Source organism: Mobula birostris, chromosome 12, assembly GCF_030028105.1.
Source record: "Mobula birostris isolate sMobBir1 chromosome 12, sMobBir1.hap1, whole genome shotgun sequence".
NCBI classification, from domain to species: Eukaryota; Metazoa; Chordata; class Chondrichthyes; order Myliobatiformes; family Myliobatidae; genus Mobula; species Mobula birostris.
The window spans coordinates 5,408,245-5,427,486 of NC_092381.1; the positions used below are offsets into that span (position 1 = coordinate 5,408,245).

The 19,242-nt window shown below is 46.4% G+C and overlaps 1 protein-coding gene across 2 annotated transcripts in view; it reads left to right on the top strand.

The window, feature by feature from the left end:
- The window catches only part of bcl10 (BCL10 immune signaling adaptor), a 74,902-nt gene that overhangs the window by 12,382 nt on the left and 43,278 nt on the right, over nt 1–19,242 (top strand). The window contains exon 2 of one of the 2 annotated variants that reach the window (XM_072273276.1): nt 12,902–12,986. The exons of the other annotated variant lie outside the window; for it this stretch is intronic. Within the exon in view, the coding sequence (XP_072129377.1) occupies nt 12,902–12,986 (85 nt within the window). The remainder of the gene's footprint in view (nt 1–12,901; nt 12,987–19,242) is intronic. 2 annotated transcript variants of the gene reach the window in all.

Consider the following 19,242-nt stretch of genomic DNA (forward strand, 5'->3'; position numbering starts at 1 on the left):
ACAGTGGAGAGTATACTGACTGGTTGTACCAGAGCTTGGAATCGACACACCAATATCCAAGAACAGAAAAGCCAACAAAAAGTAGTGGACACAGCCCAGTCCATCAGAGACAAAGTCCTCCCCACCATTGAGCACATCTACAAGGAGCACTGATTCAGGAAAGCAGCATCCATCATCAGGGATTCCCACCATGAAGGCCGTGCTCTCCTCTCATTACAAACACCAGAAGAAAGTACGGGAGCCATAGATCCCACACCACCAGGTTGTGGAACAGTTACAACCCTTCAGCCATCAGGTTCCTGAACCAGCGTGGATAACTTCACTCACCACAACTCCGAACTGATTACACAACCTACACACTCACTTTCAAGGACTCTACAACTTGTGTTCTCAGTAATTTCTATCTATTAATTATTTACACAGTTTGTCTTCATTTGCACATTGGTTGTTTGTCATAGTCATAGTCATACTTTATTGATCCCGGGGGAAATTGGTTTTCATTACAGTTGCACCATAAATAATGAATAGTAATAGAACCATAAATAGTTAAATAGTAATATGTAAATTATGCCAGGAAATTATGAAATAAGTCCAGGACCAGCCTATTGGCTCAGGGTGTCTGACCCTCCAAGGGAGGAGTTGTAAAGTTTGATGGCTACAGGCAGGAATGACTTCCTATGACGCTCTGTGTTGCATCTCGGTGGAATGAGTCTCTGGCTGAATGTACTCCTGTGCCCACCCAGTACATTATGTAGTGGATGGGAGACATTGTCCAAGATGGCATGCAACTTGGACAGCATCCTCTTTTCAGACACCACCGTTAGAGAGTCCAGTTCCATCCCCACAACATCACTGGCCTTACGAATGAGTTTGTTGATTCTGTTGGTGTCTGCTACCCTCAGCCTGCTGTCCCAGCACACAACAGCAAACATGATCGCACTGGCCACCACAGACTCGTAGAACATCCTCAGCATCGTCCGGCAGATGTTAAAGGACCTCAGTCTCCTCAGGAAATAGAGACGGCTCTGACCCTTCTTGTAGACAGCCTCAGTGTCCTTTGACCAATCCAGTTTATTGTCAATTCGTATCCCCAGGTATTTGTAATCCTCCACCATGGATGGAAACGGGTCACCGTTACATAGAAACATAGAAAATAGGTGCAGGAGTAGGCCATTCGGCCCTTCGAGCCTGCACCGCCATTTATTATGATCATGGCTGATCATCCAACTCAGAACCCCGCTCCAGCCTTCCCTCCATACCCCCTGACCCCCGTAGCCACAAGGGCCATATCTAACTCCCTCTTAAATATAGCCAATGAACTGGCCTCAACTGTTTCCTGTGGCAGAGAATTCCACAGATTCACTACTCTCTGTGTGAAGAAGTTTTTCCTGATCTCGGTCCTAAAAGGCTTCCCCTCTATCCTCAAACTGTGGCCCCTCGTTCTGGACTTCCCCAACATCGGGAACAATCTTCCTGCATCTAGCCTGTCCAATCCCTTTAGGATCTTATACGTTTCAATCAGATCCCCCCCCTCAATCTTCTAAATTCCAACAAGTACAAGCCCAGTTCATCCAGTCTTTCTTCATATGAAAGTCCTGCCATCCCAGGAATCAACCTGGTGAACCTTCTTTGTACTCCCTCTATGGCAAGGATGTCTTTCCTCAGATTAGGGGACCAAAACTGCACACAACACTCCAGGTGTGGTCTCACCAAGGCCTTGTACCTTAGCTCTCCTCAGATCTACCACCAGCTCCTTAGTCTTTTTCACATTAAGCTGCAGATAATTCTGCTCACACCATGTGACAAAGTTTCCTACCGTAGCCCTGTACTCAGCCTCATCCCCCTTGCTGAAGCTGGGAGCCTCAGTCTTTGTGTGTAGTTTTTCATTGATTCTATTGTATTTCTGCGTTCTATCATATTCATGTTTAATATTGGAAGTATATAAGACCATAAGATATAGGAGCAGAATTAGGCCATCTGGCCCATCGAGTCTGCTCTGCCATTCAATCATGGCTGATCCTTTTTTATCCCTCCTCAACCCCAGTTTCCCGGCCTTCTCCCCGTAACCTTTGATGCCATGTCCAATCAAGAACCTATCAATCTCTGCCTTAAATACACACAATGACCTGGCCTCCACTGCTACACGTGGCCACAAATTCTACAAATTCATCACCCTTTGGCTAAAGAAATTTTTCCACATCTCTGTTTTGAAAGGGCACCCCTCTATCCTGAGACTGTGCCCTCTTGTCCTAGACTCTCCCACCATGGGAAACATCCTTTCTGCATCTACTCTGTCTTGGCCTTTCAACATTTCAATGAGATTCCCCCCCCTCATCCTTCTGAATTCCAGCGGGTACAGACCCATATACCATGAAATATGTTATTTTACATCAGCAGTACATTGCAGTACATCATGAAAAAATATATTACAATAAAAACAACTGTAAATACCCACAAGAAAATGAATCTCAGGGTAGTATATTATGGCATCAATATATGTAATAAATCTGTTAATAAATGCACTTTGAACTAAATACTGTTGAATCCATTGATAGCCTGTCCATAACTCTACTAATTCCTATTCTCTGCAAACATACGATAGGAAGTTGTATGAAAAGGTCAGATAGATTAGGACTTTATTTTCTGGAGCATAGGAGAATAGAGTCATAGAATGCTCCAGCTCGGAAACAGGCCCTTCAGCCCATCTAGTTCATGCCAGACTGTCATTCTGCCTTGTCCCATTGACCTGCACCAGGATTAGAGCCCTCCATACCCCTCCCATCCTTGTACTTAGCTGAACTTCTCTGAAATGCTGAAATTGAACCCACTTCCTCTGGCAGCTCGTTCCACACTCTCACCATCCTTTGAGTGAAGAAGTTCCTCCTCATTATTCCCCTGAAACATTTCACCTTTCACACTTAACCCATAACCTCTTGCCTCACCCAGCCTCAGTGGAAAAAGCCTGCTTGCATTTACCCTATCTATGCCCCTGATAATCTTGTATACCTCTATGGAATCTCCTGCGCCCCAGGGAATAAAGTCTGAATAGCTACACACTCAGACTCACCTCCCTTTAAGCTCACTGGGTTCAGTGAAAGATTTATTCTGCTACTTGGCAATGTCTGAAGGGAAGTGGAGAAAAAGTCCCAACATGCTGGAAAAGGGCCAGTAAAATCCACCCTCCCCACCTTGCTGGTGGATAGCTTGTCCCACTCCCATGAGGGAGGAAGCTCCATAGCACCCACGTCAGGACCAGCAGACTCAAAACCTGTTATTTTCACCAAGCAGTAAGGCCGATCAACACCTCCTCCTACTAACTCACCCCAGTCACCACGACTTTATCATTTCCTGTCAGTCACCTTATGTACAGACACTCCTGTGCCTAGCGTCACTTTATGGACAAACAATCAATCTATGGAGATAAGCTGTCTTGTGCCTTTATATTTATTGTGTTATTTATCTTTTGTGTGTTTTTTTTTGTGGTGTATCATATCCAGAGTAACAATTATTTCATTCCCCTTTACACTTGTGTACTGGAAATGACATTAATCGAACTTGAATCTGCTCCATCTCCATCAGCACAGGTGCACCACAAGCCCCCTGCTCTACTCACTTTACACCTATGACTGTGTGGTCAAGCACAGCTCCCATGCCATTTTTGAGTCTGCTGACGACTCACTGTCTTCAGCTGAACCAAAGGTGGTGATGTATCAGCATATAGGAGGGAAGTTGAAAATCTGGTTGAGTGGTGTCACAACAACCGCTTACTCACTGTCAGCAGGACCAAGTTATTGACTTCAGGTCAAGGGAACCAGAGCTCCATGAACCATCCTCATCAGAGGTGGAGGGGGTCAACAATTTTAAATTCCTCGATCCATTTCACAGGACCTGTCCTGGGCTCCGCATTAAGTGCAAATACGAAGAAAACACGGCTGCACCTCTACTTCCTTCAGAGTTTGTGACATCTAAAACTTTGACAATCTTCTATTGACTGGCTGCATCACAACCTGGTATGGAAACACCGATGCTCTTGAACTGAAAATCCTTCAAAAAGTAGTGGATGCAACCCATTACAGCAGGGTAAAGCCCTCCTGTGTGAGCGCATTTTCACGGAGCGTTGGCACAAGAAAGCAGCATCCTTTATCAGGGGCCCCACCGCCCAGGCTATGCTCTCTTCTCGCTGCTGCCATCAGGGAGGAGGTACAGGAGCCTCAGGTCCCACACCACCAGGTTCAGGAACAGTTATCAGGCTCCAGAACTAAAGTGGATATAAGTTCACTCAACGTCACTTGCCATACCATTGAAATGTTTCATCAACTAATGGGCTCATTTTCAAGGACACTTCATCTCGTTTTCAATATATATTGATTATCTATTTATTTATTATTATTATTTCTTCTTTTTATATTTGCAGTTTATTGTCTTCAGCATACTGGTTGGATGCCCAAGTTGGTGCAGTCTTTCATTGATTCTATTATGGTTATTATTCTACTATATATTTATTGAGTATGCCCACAAGAAAATGGATCTCTGTATTGTATCTGGTGGCATATATGTACTTTAATAATGAAGACCTTCACAGTGAACGGCAGGGCCCTGGGTAGTGTTGTAGAACAGAGGAGACTTGGAGAGCAGGTCAAGTTAAGTCGAGTTTATTCTTATTTAACTATGTACATGTATATAACGTTGAGAACCATGTAATGTGTATAGAAACGAGACAAGGTTTCTCCTAACCAGGGTCTAAAGCTCAGTAGTATGCATAACACACAATAACTTTTGAAGCTAAGGGTAAAATCTACAGATGAATCATACAAAAATAACAAACTAAAGTGCATTAATGTTACTTATGTAAGATACGGAACAGATTAACCAGTGACATTTCGAATACGATGCAGCAGGGAGTTTCCCATCCTGACCGTTCTTGTCTTTATGCTTCATAGTCTCCTGCCTGATGGTAGAAAGTCAAAGAGAATGCTGGATGGATGGGTGGGATCCTTGATAATACTAAGGGCTCTGCGTATGTAGTGCTCCTGATAAATGTCCCCGGTGGATGTAGGGAGACCACTATGATCCTCTCAGCTGTTCTCACTGTCTGGTCCGATGCCCAACTGCTCCCATACCAGATGGAGATGCAACTTGTCAGGATGCTCTCAGTGGTGCTCCTGTAAAACACCGATAAGATGGGTGGGTAGGGGCAGGGTGGAGCTTTGCTTGCCTCAGTCTTCTTAGGAAATGGAGGAACTGCTATGCCTTCTTGTTCAGGGGGGTATAAAAGTACATATCACCATGAAAGTGTGGTCATTGATAAACAAAGGAGGCTTTTGGCACACTGGCTTTCATCAGTCAGGGGATGGAGTTTTACGGTTGGGAGGTCATGGTGTGGTTGTCCGGGATGCTGGCGACACCACATTTGGAGTATTGTGTTCAGTTTTGGTTGCCTTGCTAAAGGAAAGATGTTATTTAACTGGGGAGAGTGCAGAAAAGGGATGCTGCCAGGATTTGAGGGACTGAGTCAGAAGGAGAAGTGAGGCAGGATACCGAGAGGTGTATAAAATGAGGGGCATGGATAAGGTGAAAACACTCAGTCGTCTTCTCCAGGGTTTTGCAATGAAGAATTAGAGGTCACCAGTTTAAGGTCAGAGAGCAGAGACATACTTGGAAGTGAGTGGCAACATTTTCCATCCAGAAGGTAGTCCGCGTATCGGATGAGTTTGAGAGGTATTTGGATAGGGAGGGATTCGAGGATGTGAGTCAAATGCAGGCAATGGGACTAACCTAAGGTGAGAGGGAAAGATTTAATAGGAACTTGGGGGGCAAAGGGTTCTATCTATGTGGATTGAGCTGCCAGAGAAAGTGGTTGAGTTAGGTTCAATAATAACGTTATAAGGACAGTTGGAAAGGTACATGGATAGGAAAGTTGAAAGTAAGTTTATTATCAAAGTACATATATGTCACCATATACAGCCCTGCGGGCATTCTTAGTAAATACAAGAAGCACAATAGGATCAATAAAACACCACACCCAACTGGGCCGACAATCAACCAATGTGCAGAAAACAACAAACTGTAAGGGAAAAAGAAATAATGATAATAAATAGTTACATAATATTTATTACGTGTACGTAATAAATATTGAGAACATGAGATGAAGAGTCCTTGCAAGTGAATCCATAGGTTGTGGGAACAGTTTAGTGTTGGGGTGAGTGAAGATGAGTGAAGTTATCCAAGAGCCTGATGGTTGAGGGGTAATAACTGTTCCTGAACCTGGTGGTGTGGGTCCTGAGGCTCCTGTACCTTCTTCCTGATGGTTGAAGGGTAATAACTGTTCCTGAACCTGGTGGTGTGAGCCCTGAGGCTCCTGTACCTTCTTCCCGATGGTTGAGGGGTAATAATTGTTCCTGAACCTGGTGGTGAGGGTCCTGAGGCTCCTGTACCTTCTTCCCGATGGTTGAGGGGTAATAACTGTTCCTGAACCTGGTGATGTGGGTCCTGAGGCTCCTGTACCTTCTTCCCGATGGTTGAGGGGTAATAACTGTTCCTGAACCGGGTGGTGTGGGTCCTGAGGGTCCAGTATCTCTTCCCTGATTGTCTCAGTGAGAAGAGAGCCTGGCCTGGGTGGTGGATATCCCTGAAGATGGATGCTGTTTTCTGTGACAATGCTCCGTGTAGATGTGCTCAATGGTGGGGAGGGCTTTATCCGTGATGGATGGTGTTGCCTGGACTTGGGCGCCTGAGATACAAGGAGAGGCTGTGTAGAATAGGACTTTTATTCTCTGGCATGTAGGAGATTGAGGGGTGATTTGATAGAAGCCATATCCACTACTTTTTTTTTAAGGAGTTTCCATTCAAGGGCATCAGAGTTTCAACACCAGGCTGTGATGTAACCCGATATACTCTCCACTACACATCTGAAGTAGTATGCTGAAAGCTTACGGGCCAAAGGCTGGCAAATGGACGAAGCATGAATCAGATGGGCTGAAAGGCCTGCCCCAATGCTGTATAACTCTATGCCATTATTATTGCAGGAGCAGGAATAGGCCACTTGGCCCCTTTAGCCTGTTCTATCATATCATCCTCTGCGAACATTCTGTGATTCATGCATGACAAAGGCTTAATAAATCTCCGGTTAGGCCACATCTGGAGAATTGCAAAGAGCTGTGGTCATCCAATAGAAGAAAGATGTCAAGGCTTTGGAGAGGGTGCAGAAGAGATTTATCAGGATGCTGCCAGGATTAGAGGACACGTGCTATAACTTGGATTGTTTTCTCTGGAGCACCAAAGGCTAAGGGGAGACCTGAAGGAGGTTTGTAAGATTAATAGAGGCATGGATAGAGTAGACGGACAGTATATTTTTCCCAGGTTTAAAATGTCAAATACCAGAGGGCTTGCATTTAAGGTGAGAGGGGATAATTTCTAAGGAGGTGTGAGGGGCAAGTTTTTTGTACACATGGAGTGGTGGGTGCCTGGGGTGGCAGACGAGGCAGATACATGAGGGGCTTTGAGAGCCGTTTAGACAGGCACATGGATGTGAGGAAAGTGGAAGGATATGGGTATTATGTAGGCAGAAGAGATTGGTTTAGATGGCCGTTTGATTGGATCGTCATAACATCGTGGGCCGAAGGTCCTGTTCCCGAGCTGTACTGATACCGGCATCACTTGCAGCCTTTTTCCATCGCGGTAATAATCTTTGAGTTCCTCCCAGCAAGGTGCCAGACCTAACACTTCCCACGCTCGCCGGGTGTTCCTGCTCTGTGCAGCCACGCCACAGAGTCATCGTCACACCGTGACTCCCACCTATGGTCATGATCTCTGACACCTCGCTCCTCAACCCCTCCTCCCTCACCATCATTAATAAATGAACCCGTGTGTGCAGGTGCCCATGGGCGAGTGCCTATGCGCATGCAAAGGTTCACTTAATGTCACAGTATGTATACGGTAGGCACGTGGCCAAGTGGTTAAGGCATTGGACTAGCGACCTGAAGGTCATGAGTTCGAGCCCCAGCTGAGGGAACATGTTGTGTCCTTGAGCAAGGCACTTAATCACACATTGCTCTGTGACGACACTGGTGCCAAGCTGTATGGGTCCGAATGCCCTTCCCTTGGACAACGTTGGTGTCGTGGAGAGGGGAGACTTGCAGCATGGGCAACTGCTGGTCTTCCATACAACCTTGCCCAGGCCTGCGCCCTGGAGAGTGAAGACTTTCGAGGCGCAGCTCCATGGTCTCGCAAGACTAACAGATGCCTTTACTTTATACGGTATACAACCTGAAATTCGTACTCTTCACAGACACCCACAAAACAAGAAACCCCATAGAATGAATGTTAGAAATATCAAAGCCCTACAGCTCCCCTCCGTTCTCACAAGCAGCAGCAAGAGCATTGTCGACATCCCCTCACTTATGGCAGCCCCCCACCATGCAAGCAACAGTAGCAGCCCCAAAGAGTCCTTGGTGCAGAGTCCATCAGAACTATACAGTCCACAAACGAGCACCTCCATACCTCAGACAGGCTGTCTCTCCCAGCGAGGGAGGTTGCTTTCCTGCAGCGTGGAGAGTGGAGACCAGCAGCTCGCTGTTCTCGTGTTACAATCTTCTGCTTCGCTACTCCAAGCACACCCCCTTCCCTGTCTCAAGGACCGACAGGCTGTCACTCTCCATTGTGAGAGAGAGAGAGAGAGAGAGAGAGAGAGAGAGAGAGAAAGGAAGTGTGTAGTGTGGGTGGTGTTGTCTGCACATTCACGTGTGCCTGAATTCATTCTTGAGTGTATGTACATATGCTTCTCCATGAAGTTCGGGATCAGAGTCACAGAGCATAGAATCTGGTCCCTTGGCCTCACTCTTCCTGCTGATCAAGATGCCCACTGAAGTTAGTCCCCTTTGCCGGCACTTAGCCCTTACACACTAAACAGGACCTGTCCAAATATCATTGTCACAGGTCAGGGACCGGGCCTTTAGAACCAAGACGAGAGATTTCATTACTAACACTTCTCTGGCAGCTTGTTCCATGTACTCACCACAGGTTCAGAGTAAATTTATTAGCAAAGTACGTATATCTCACCATGTTCTACCCAGAGATTGATTTTCTTGTGGGCATTCCTTGTACGTAAAAAGAAACACAATAGAATCAATGTAAAACTGTGACGGAGGTGGACAAACAACCAATGTGCAAAAGACGTGTGGATACAAAAAGAAAAAATGATAATAATAAATAAATAAGCAATAAATATTGAGAACATGAGGTTTAGAGTCCTTAAAATGAGTCCTTAAGTTGTGGACTGAGTTCATCGTTGGGGTGAGTGAAGTTATCCTCACTGGTTTAGAAACCTGGTGATTGTACCTGAGGCTCTTGTACCTCTTTTCCAATGGCAGCAGAGAGAGGAGAGCGTGGCCTGGGTGGTGGGGGTCCCTGACGACGGATGCTGCTTTCCTGCGATAACTCTCTGTGTAGATGTGCTCGACGGTGGGGCGGGTTTTACCCATTATGGACTGGGCTGTATCCACTAGCTTTGTAAGTACTTTTGTTCAAGGCCTTTGGTGTTTCCATACCAGGCTGTGATGAACCACACAGCGACAGAAGTTTGTCAGAGTTTTAGATAACCTGCCGAACCTTCACAAAGTCCTGAGGAAGTAGAGGAGCTTTGTAATGGCATTTGAATGCTGGGCCCGGGACGGATCCTCTGAAATGATAACACCGAGGAATTGGAGTAATTCCCTCTCACTCTAACCCCAGGCACCTTATCTTTGTCTCTCATAATTTTAAACATCTTTATAAGGTCGCCCCTCATTCCACATTCCAAGGAATAAAGACTCATCCTGGCCAACTCAGGCCCTCCAGTCCCGGCAACATCCTCGCAGACCGTGTCTGTGCCCTCTGCAGCTGAACCTGTGCCAGGGTGACCAACACTGTACGGTTCAGCCTCCCTCACAACTTGGTACAACTGCAACATCACTCTGCACCCTGTGCCCTGACTGAGGGTCACCTTCACCTCCCTGTCTACCTGTCACATGGGCTGATTCAGTCGAAGTTCAGATTCCGACCAGACCACATTCACATTTCTTTATCGCCTGTACCTGGAAACATGCGGTGAAATGTGTCGTTTGCGTTAGCAACCGACGTAACCGCAGGATGTGCCGGGGGCAGCCCGCGAGTGTGGTGTGCCCACAATGCTTGGCAGAACAACAGAAGTGAAAACAACAGCAAAACAACCCCCATTTCTCCCTCCTACCCACATTGACAATGTCAATCCTCAGCAATATATGTTATCATTTGTGCTGATGTTTGTGTGTGTGAGTTATACGAACTGTGCACCTTGATCCATTTGGAGATAAACGGTAAATACATATGGATGAGAGGTATATTGTTGGTCTGGAGGAACATTGTTTCACTTGGTGGTGTGCATGTGTACGGTTGAATGACAATAGACTAAAGTTGAACTTGTTTAAGGAGGTAACAGTGGCTTATTCTGTGTACTCACGCCAGACGCTGTTCTCAGCTTTTCATAGCTGAGATCACATGGTATTGGCGAGTCTGACTCACTGATGATACTGTTGTTTGTTCAGGTGTAAAGGATATCATACACTCATTCGGCGCTTTATTGTGCACCTCTTGTACCTCATAAAGTGGCCGTGGAGTGTCTGTTTGTGATCTTCTGCTGCCGTAGCCCATCCACTTCAAGATTCGATGTGTTGTGCATTCAGAGGTGCTCTTCTGCAAACCACTGTTGTGGTTATTTGAGTTACTGTCACCTTCCAGTCAGCTTGAACTAGTCTGGCCATTCTCCTCTGACCTCTCTCACTAACAAGGTATTTTCGTCCACAGAACCGCTGCTTACTGGTTGTTTTTTTTTTGTTTTTCACACCATCCTCTGTAATCTCTAGAGACTGTTGTATGTAAAAACCCAGACTATCAGCAGTTTCTGACTCTGGCTCCAACAATCATTCCACAGTTAAAGTCACTTAGATTATAGTTCTTCCCTATTTTGATGTTTGCTCTGAGAAACAACTGGACCTCTTGACCATGTCTGCATGCTCTTATGCATTGAGTTGCTGCCATGTGATTGGCTGATTAGATTTATGAGCAGGTGTACAGGTGTACCTAATAAAATGGCCACTGACTGTATGTATACATATCAGGCAGCACGATTTACTGTAACACTTTGCAACGCAGTGATCGGGGTTCAATTCCCATAGTTGCTTGCGAGGAGTTTGTCCGTTCTCCCCATGACTGAGCGGGTTTCCTGTGGGTGCTGCGGTGTCCTCCCATTTTCCAAAGACGTGTGGGTGAGGATTAGTGAGTTGTGGGCATGCCGTGTTGGTGCCGGAAGAGTAGCGACGCTTGCAGACTGCCCCCAGCACGCCCTCGGACTGTATTTATCATCGAGGAAATGCGTGTTTCAATGTACAGCCGACCTCTCTACCATCCCAGCATTGACTGGTGTCTGTGTGTGTGCAGGGGTGTCCACACCACCAAAGCATCTTTGACTTGTAAGGAAAGGTTGTAAACACGCACTGGGTGGAGAGAGAAACAGAATTTACATTTCAGAAGTGCAGTGGGTAGAAGCAATCCCAAACTCCTGCACTCTCTGTGTGGAGTTTGCACGGTTTCCCTACGACCATGCAGGTTCCCCCGCGTGCTCCCATAAATGGTCGGCGTGGACTCAGTGGCCCAGAATGGCCTCTTTCCATGTCCCTATGATTCTTTAACCAGGAAAGAAATATGACCATCAGACATAGGAGCAGGATTAGACCATTAGTCTCCTCTACCATTCCATCATGGCTGACTTATTTTCCCTCTCAACCCCTTTCTCCCCATAACATTTGATGTCCTGACTGATCAAAACTTTACGACCTCTCTGCTTTAAATATGCTCAATAACTTGACCTCCAGAGCCATCCGTGGCAATGAATTTCACAGATACCCCATCCTCTGGGTAAAGCAATTCCTCCTCATCTCTCTATTCTGAGTCTGTGCCCTCTTGTCCTTGACTGCCCCCCCTATTGGAAACATCGTCTCCACATCCTCTCTATCTAGGCCTTTCAATATTTGATGGGTTTCAGTGAGGTCCCCTCTCATTCTTTTTTGAAACCCTGTGAGCACTGGCCCAGAGCCATCAAACATTCCTCGCACGGTAAACCTTTTATTGAGTTTTCCTTGGGTACAGGGCCCCAGGTACCCCACAGTCACTCTGCTGCGCTGTCAGCGACGAAGCAAAGTACTCTTCTGTGGACTCAGTCTGTGAGTCAGAAGAGAGCTCGTTGAGTCAGCCAGGACACAGATGGGGAGGAAGTGGAGGTGAAGGTGATACAGTAGAAAGGGTGGGTGGAATCCATTTCTGGTGGTTAAAAATTAGTGAAGTAACAGAATAAAAGATCCACAAAAGCAGCTTGTTATGCTGAGGGTTTATGAAGTCAGGTTGGCGTGGAGAACTTACCCAGCCAAGAGAACAGAGAAAAAATATCAAAGTTCAAACCAAGTTTATATCAAATTATGTATATATCACCATATCCAAACCATAAAATCATTTTCTTACAAGTGGAACAGAGAAGTACAGTAGAATCAATGAAAAACTACAGACAGGTATTCATTGGATATATTTAAAGTGGGTCTTGGTTAGTCAGAGTGTCAAATGTAAAGGGGAGGAGGCAGGAAAATGAATCAGCCATGCAAATGTCACTCCACTCTTTAAGAAGGGAGGAGGCAAAAGAAAGGAAATTAAAAGCCAGTTAGCCTAATCTCAGTGGTTGGGAAAGTGTTGGAGTCTATTATTAACCATATAACATATAACAATTACAGCACAGAAACAGGCCACCTTGGCCCTTCTAGTCCGTGCCGAACGCTTACTCTCACCTAGTCCCACCGACCTGCCCTCAGCCCATAACCCTCCATTCCTTTCCTGTCCACAGAGCTATCCAATTTAACTTTAAACGACAACATCAAACCTGCCTCAACCACTTCTGCTGGAAGCTCGTTCCACACAGCTACCACTCTGTGAGTAAAGAAGTTCCCCCTCATGTTACCCCGAAACTTTTGCCCTTTAACTCTCAACTCATGTCCTCTTGTTTGAATCTCCCCCACTCTCAGTGGAAAAAGCCTATCCACGTCAACTCTATCTATCCCCCTGATAATTTTAAATACCTTAAGGATTAAGGATGAAGTTTCGGGGTACTTGGGGACTAATGATAAAATAAGTCAAAGTCAGCATGGTTTCTGTATAGGGAAATCTTGCCTGACAAATCTGTTAAGAGTTCTTTGAGGAAGTAACAAGCAGGGTGGACAAGGGAGAGGCAGTGGCTGTCACTTGCTTGGATTTTCAGAGGGCATTTGATAAGGTGCCACGCATGAGGCCGCTTAACAAGATAAGATCCTGTGGCATTATGGGAAAGATATTGGCATGGATAACGGAATGGTAACAGGCAAGAGGCAGCGAGTGGGAATAAAGGGGGCTTTTTCTGGTTTACTGCCAGCCACTGGTGGGGTTCTTCAGGGGTCAGTATTGGGACTGCTACTTTTCACATCGTCTGTCAGTGAGTTGGATAATGGAATTGATGGCTTTGTGGCAAGGTTTGCAGATGATACGGAGATAGATGGAGGGGTGGGTAGTGCTGAGGAAGCAATGCGAATGCAGAAGGACTTAGACAAGTTGGAAAAATGGGCAAAAAAGTGGCAGATGGAATACTGTACAGTGTTGGGAAATATATGGTAATGCGTTTTGGTAAAAGAAACAATAGTGCAGACTATTATCTAAATAGGGAGAAAATTCAAACATCAGAGGTACGGATGGACTTAGGAGTCCTTGTGCAAGACTCCCAGAAGGCTAATTTGCAGGTTGAGTCTGTGGTAAAGAAGGCAAATGTAATGTTGGCATTTATTTCAAGGGGAATAGAATATAAAAGGGAGGAGATAATGCTGAGCCTTTATAAGACACTAGTCAGGCTGCACTTGGAGTATTGTCAACAGTTTGTGCCCCATATCTCAGAAAGGATGTGTTGTCATTGGAGAGAGTCCACAGGAGGGTCAGGTGGATGATCCCAGGAATGAAGGGGTTAACATAGAGGAACTTTGGTCCTGTGCTCACTGGAATTTAGAGGAATGTGGGGGGATCTCATTGAAATCTACTGAATGTTGAAGGGGCGAGATAAGATGGATGTGGAAAGTAAGCTTCATATGGTTGGGGGGTGGTGAGGAAGGGTATCTGGAGCTGGAGAGCACAGCTTCAAAATTAAGGGGGATCATTTAGAATACTAAAGCGAAGATACTAAAAGCTTTTTTAAGTATATACAGGGTAAAAGACAGTTGAGGGTAGATATAGGACCAATACAAAAAGATGCTGGAGATATTGTAATGAGAAGCAGAGATGGCAGAGGAACTGAAAGCGTATTTTGCATCAGTCTTCACAGTGGAAGACATATGCAGTATACTGAACATTCAAGAGTGTCAGGGAAGTGCAGAATGTACAGAGAAAATTCCAACAGAGAAGGTGCTCAGGAAGTTTAATGGTCTGAGGGTGGATAAATCTCCTGGACCTGATAGAATGCATCCTCAGGTTCTGAAGGAAGTAGCTGGAGAGATTGCAGAGGCATTAACAATGATCTTTCAAGAATCGATAGATTCTGGCATTGTACCGGATGACTGGAAAATTGCAAATGTTACTCCACTATTTAAGAAGGTTGGGAGGCAGCAGAAAGGAAACTATAGACCTGTTAGCCTGACATCAGTGGTTGGGAAGTTGTTGGAATTGATTGTTAGGGATGAGATTACGGAGTACCTGGAGGCACATGACAAGATAGGCCAAAGCCAGCATGGTTTCCTGAAAGGAAAATCCTGCCTGACTAACCTACTGCAATTTTTTGAGGAAATTACAAGCAGGGTAGAGAAAGGAGATGCAGTAGATGTGGTGTACTTGGATTTTCAGAAGGCCTTTGACAAGGTGCCGCACATGAGGCTGCTTAGCAAGATAAGAGCCCATGGAATTACAGGGGGGTTACTAGCATGGGTGGAGCATTGGCTGGTCGGCAGAAAACAGAGAGTGGGAATAAAGGGATCCTATTCTGGCTGGCTGCTGGTTACCAGTGGAGTTCCACAGGGGTTGGTGCTGCTTTTTACAATGTATGTCAGTGATTTAGACGATGGGATTAATGGATTTGTGGCTAAATTTGCCAATGATACAAAGATAGATGGAGGAGCGGGTAGTGTTGAGAAGCAGAGAGCCTGCAGAAAGACTTGGATAGTTTAGGGGAATGGGCAAAGAAGTGGCAAATGAAATACAATGTTGGAAAGTGTATGGTCATGTTCTTTGGTAGAAAAAATAAATGGGCAGACTATTATTTAGATGGGGAGAGAATTCAAAATGCAGAGATGTAAAGGGACTAGGGAGTCCTTGTGAAGGATACTCTAAAGGTTAACCTCCAGATGGATTCAGTTGTGAAGAGGGTGAATGCAATGTTGACATTCCTTTCTGGAGGTACAGAATATAAGAGCAGGGATGTGATGTTGAGGCTCTATAAGGCACTCGTGAGACCACACTTGGAGTATTATGTGCAGTTTTGGGTTCCTTATTTTAGAAAGGATATACTGACATTGGCGAGGGTTCAGAGAAGATTCATGAGAATGATTCCAGGAATGAAAGGGTTACCGTATGAGGAACGTCTGGCAGCTCTTGGGCTGCATTCCCTGGAGTTCAGGAGAATGAGGGGGATCTCATAGAAGCATTCCAAATGTAAAAGACCTGAACAGATTAGATATGGTAAAGTTATTTCCAGGACAAGAGGGCACAACTTCAGGATTGAAGGACATCCATTTAGAACAGAGATGCGGAGAAATTAATTTAGTCAGAGGGTGGTAGATCTGTGAAATTTGTTGCCACGAGCGGCTGTGGAGGCCAAGTCATTGGGAGTACTGAAGGCAGAGATAGATAGGTTCCTGATTAGCCTGGGCATCAAAGGGTATGGGGAGAAGGCAGGGTGGTGGGGATGACTGGAAGAATTGTATCAGCTCATGATTGAATGGTGGAGCAGACTCGATGGGCCGAATGGCCTACTTCTGCTCCTATATCTTATGGTCTTTACACAGTTTAGGAGGGAATTTTAGCCAGAGAGTAGTGAATCTGTGGAATGTTCTGCTACAGACAGCTGTGGAGGCCGAGACCATGGGTATCTTTAAAGGGAAAATTGATCATTTCCTGATCGGTCAGGGTATCAAAGGATCTGGCAAGAAGGCAGGTATAAGGGGTTGAGTGGGATCAGGGTTCAGCCATGATGGAATGGCAGAACAGACTTGATGGGCTGAATGGCCTTCTCCTGCTCCTATATCTTATGGTCAAACAAAGACTGACAAACAACTAATGTGCAAAAGAAGTTAAACTGCAGATATATATATATATAAAAACAAATAATAAATAAAAAATACTGAGAACAAGCGTAAGGAGCAAGTGAAAGACATAGGTTCATAGTCATTATGAGGATCATTCAGCCTTGCTGGTCAATGTCAAGTTCACTGTCATCTGCACAAGTACACACAGGTGCGATGGAAAACTCCCTACATCACAGGCACAGATCATCAGATAGACAACATTTATATGGAAAACATCAGTTATACCTAACAAACACAATTTTAACAAGAAAGACACAGTTCATCCTCATCATTATGTGCCATGTTGTATGACGTGGGCGATCTTGGTCTTTCCATGACCGTGATTGTTCTTGGCAAATTTTCCTACAGAAGTGGCAGTGTCTTTACAAGACGGGTGACCCCAGCCATTAACAATACCCTTCAGAGATCGTCTGCCTGGCTTGAGTGGTCGCAGAACCAGCACGTGAGATATGCACCAGCTGCTCGTACGCCCATCCAGCACTGGCTCCCATGGTTTCACGTGACCCTGGTTGGCGGGGGGTGGGCTAAGCAGATGCCACACCTTGTCCAAGGGTGACCTGCAGGCCAGCAGAGGGAAGGAGGTGTATCTCCACCCCGCCACCGCAGAGAACACAATTAGAATTTTTAAAAAAATATATTTCAGTGCAAAGTGCACTGAAGCTTTTGGCAACACAGCGGCATAGCGGTTAGGATAATGCTATTACGGCGTCAGCGACCCGCTTCCATTCTGCTGCTGTCTGTAAGGAGTTTGCAGGCTCTCCCTGTGACCACGTGGGTTTCCTCCAGGTCCTCTGGTTTCCTCCCACAGTCCAAAGGTGTCCGGGTTAGGCTGAGTGAATTGGCACCAGAGGCACAGCAACGCTTGCCCCCAGCACATCCTGTCTTATTCGTTAACGCGAACAATGCATTTTACTGTACATATGACAGATTAAGCTAATCTTTAAGCCTGTATCATCTAAGTGCTCAGAACTGGACAATGAAGGAAGATAGCTGTTCCTGAAGCTGGTGATTTGGAATTTCAGTTCCAGTTAGTTGGAAAGGCTGTATTGGTTTCAATGTCAGCAAGGAGCTGCAGCAACTCAGCGGGACTAATCAACTCTGTGGAGGGAGAGAGGAGCCAAATTAGGCCATTCAGCCCATCGAGTCTGCTTCACCATTCCATCATATCTCATTTATTATCCCTCTGAACCACATTCTCCTGCCTTCTCCCGGTAACTATTGATGCCCTTCATAGTTTAGAACCTAAACTGCGACACTGTTAATGGGTTAGCGTAATGCTATTACATCCCGGGGCACCGGAGTTCAGGGTTCGATTCTGATGTCATCTGTAAGAAATCTGTACATTCTCCCTGTGGAATGTGTGGGTTTTACCCGGGTACACCGGTTTCTGCCCACAGTCCAAAGACAGACCGGTCGGTAGATTGATTGGTCATTGGAAATTGTCCTGTGGTCAGGCTGGGGTTAAATTGGGGGTAGCTGGGTGACCCGACTCGACAGGCCAGAAGGGCCTGTTCTGTGCTGTATCTCAATAAACAAATAAACTTCCTTTTGTTGAGGGAGATGGACAGTTGACATTTCTGGTCAAAATCTTTCATGAGGACTAAAAGATGAGAGTCTGGTTAATTATCACTGATGTATGTTGTAAAAATTGTTGTTTTATGGCAACAGTGCAATGGAATATATAAAATATCACTGAAGGTTACATAAAGGAATAGATAATAGTGCAAAACAAGAATATTGTGATAGCGTTCGATTAGAGAGGCATGAGGTCATAGAGGTTAGCACAACACTTGACAGAGCCAGTGGCGTGGGTTCAGTTCCTGCTGCTGTCTGGAATGAGTTGTTCACGCTTCCCGTGTCTGCGTGGGTTTCCTCCGGGTGCTCTGGTTTCCTCCCACATTCCAAAGGTGTCCGGGTTAGGTGTCCTGCGGTGTACGGGGTGCGGGATAGGTGTCCTGCGGTGTACGGGGTGCGGGTTAGGTGTCCTGTGGTGTACGGTGTACGGGTTAGGTGTCCTGCGGTGTACGGGGTGCGGGACAGGTGTCCTACGGTGTGCGGGTTAGGTGTCCTGCGGTGTGCGGGGTGTGGGATAGGTGTCCTACGGTGTGCAGGATACGGGTTAGGTGTCCTGTGGTGTACGGTGTACGGGTTAGGTGTCCTGCGGTGTACAGGGTGCGGGTTAGGTGTCCTGCGATGTACGGTGTGCGGGTTAGGTGTCCTGCGGTGTACGGTGTCGGGGTTAGGTGTCCTGCGGTGCACGGTGTGCGGGTTAGGTGTCCTGTGGTGTACAGTGTCGGGGTTAGGTGTCCTGCGGTGTACGGTGTCGGGGTTAGGTGTCCTGCGGTGCACGGTGTGCGGGTTAGGTGTCCTGCGGTGTACGGTGTCCGGGTTAGGTGTCCTGCGGTGTATGGGGTGCGGGTTAGGTGTCCTGCGGTGTACGGTGTGCGGAATAGGTGTCCTGCGGTGTACGGTGTGCAGGTTAGGTGTCGTACAGTGTAAGGGTTCGGTGTCCTGCGGTGCACGGTGTCCGGGTTAGGTGTCCTGCGGTGTACGGTGTCGGGGTTAGGTGTCCTGCGGTGCACGGTGTGCGGGATAGGTGTCCTGCGGTGTACGGTGTGCGGGTTAGGTGTCGTACAGTGTAAGGGTTCGGTGTCCTGCGGTGCACGGTGTGCCGGTTAGGTGTCCTGTGGTGTACGGGGTGCGGGTTAGGTGTCCTGCGGTGTACAGTGTCGGGGTTAGGTGTCCTGCGGTGTACGGTGTGCAGGTTAGGTGTCCTGCGGTGTACGGTGTACGGGTTAGGTGTCCTGCGGTGTACGGTGTCCGGGTTAGGTGTCCTGCGGTGTATGGGGTGCGGGTTAGGTGTCCTGCGGTGTAC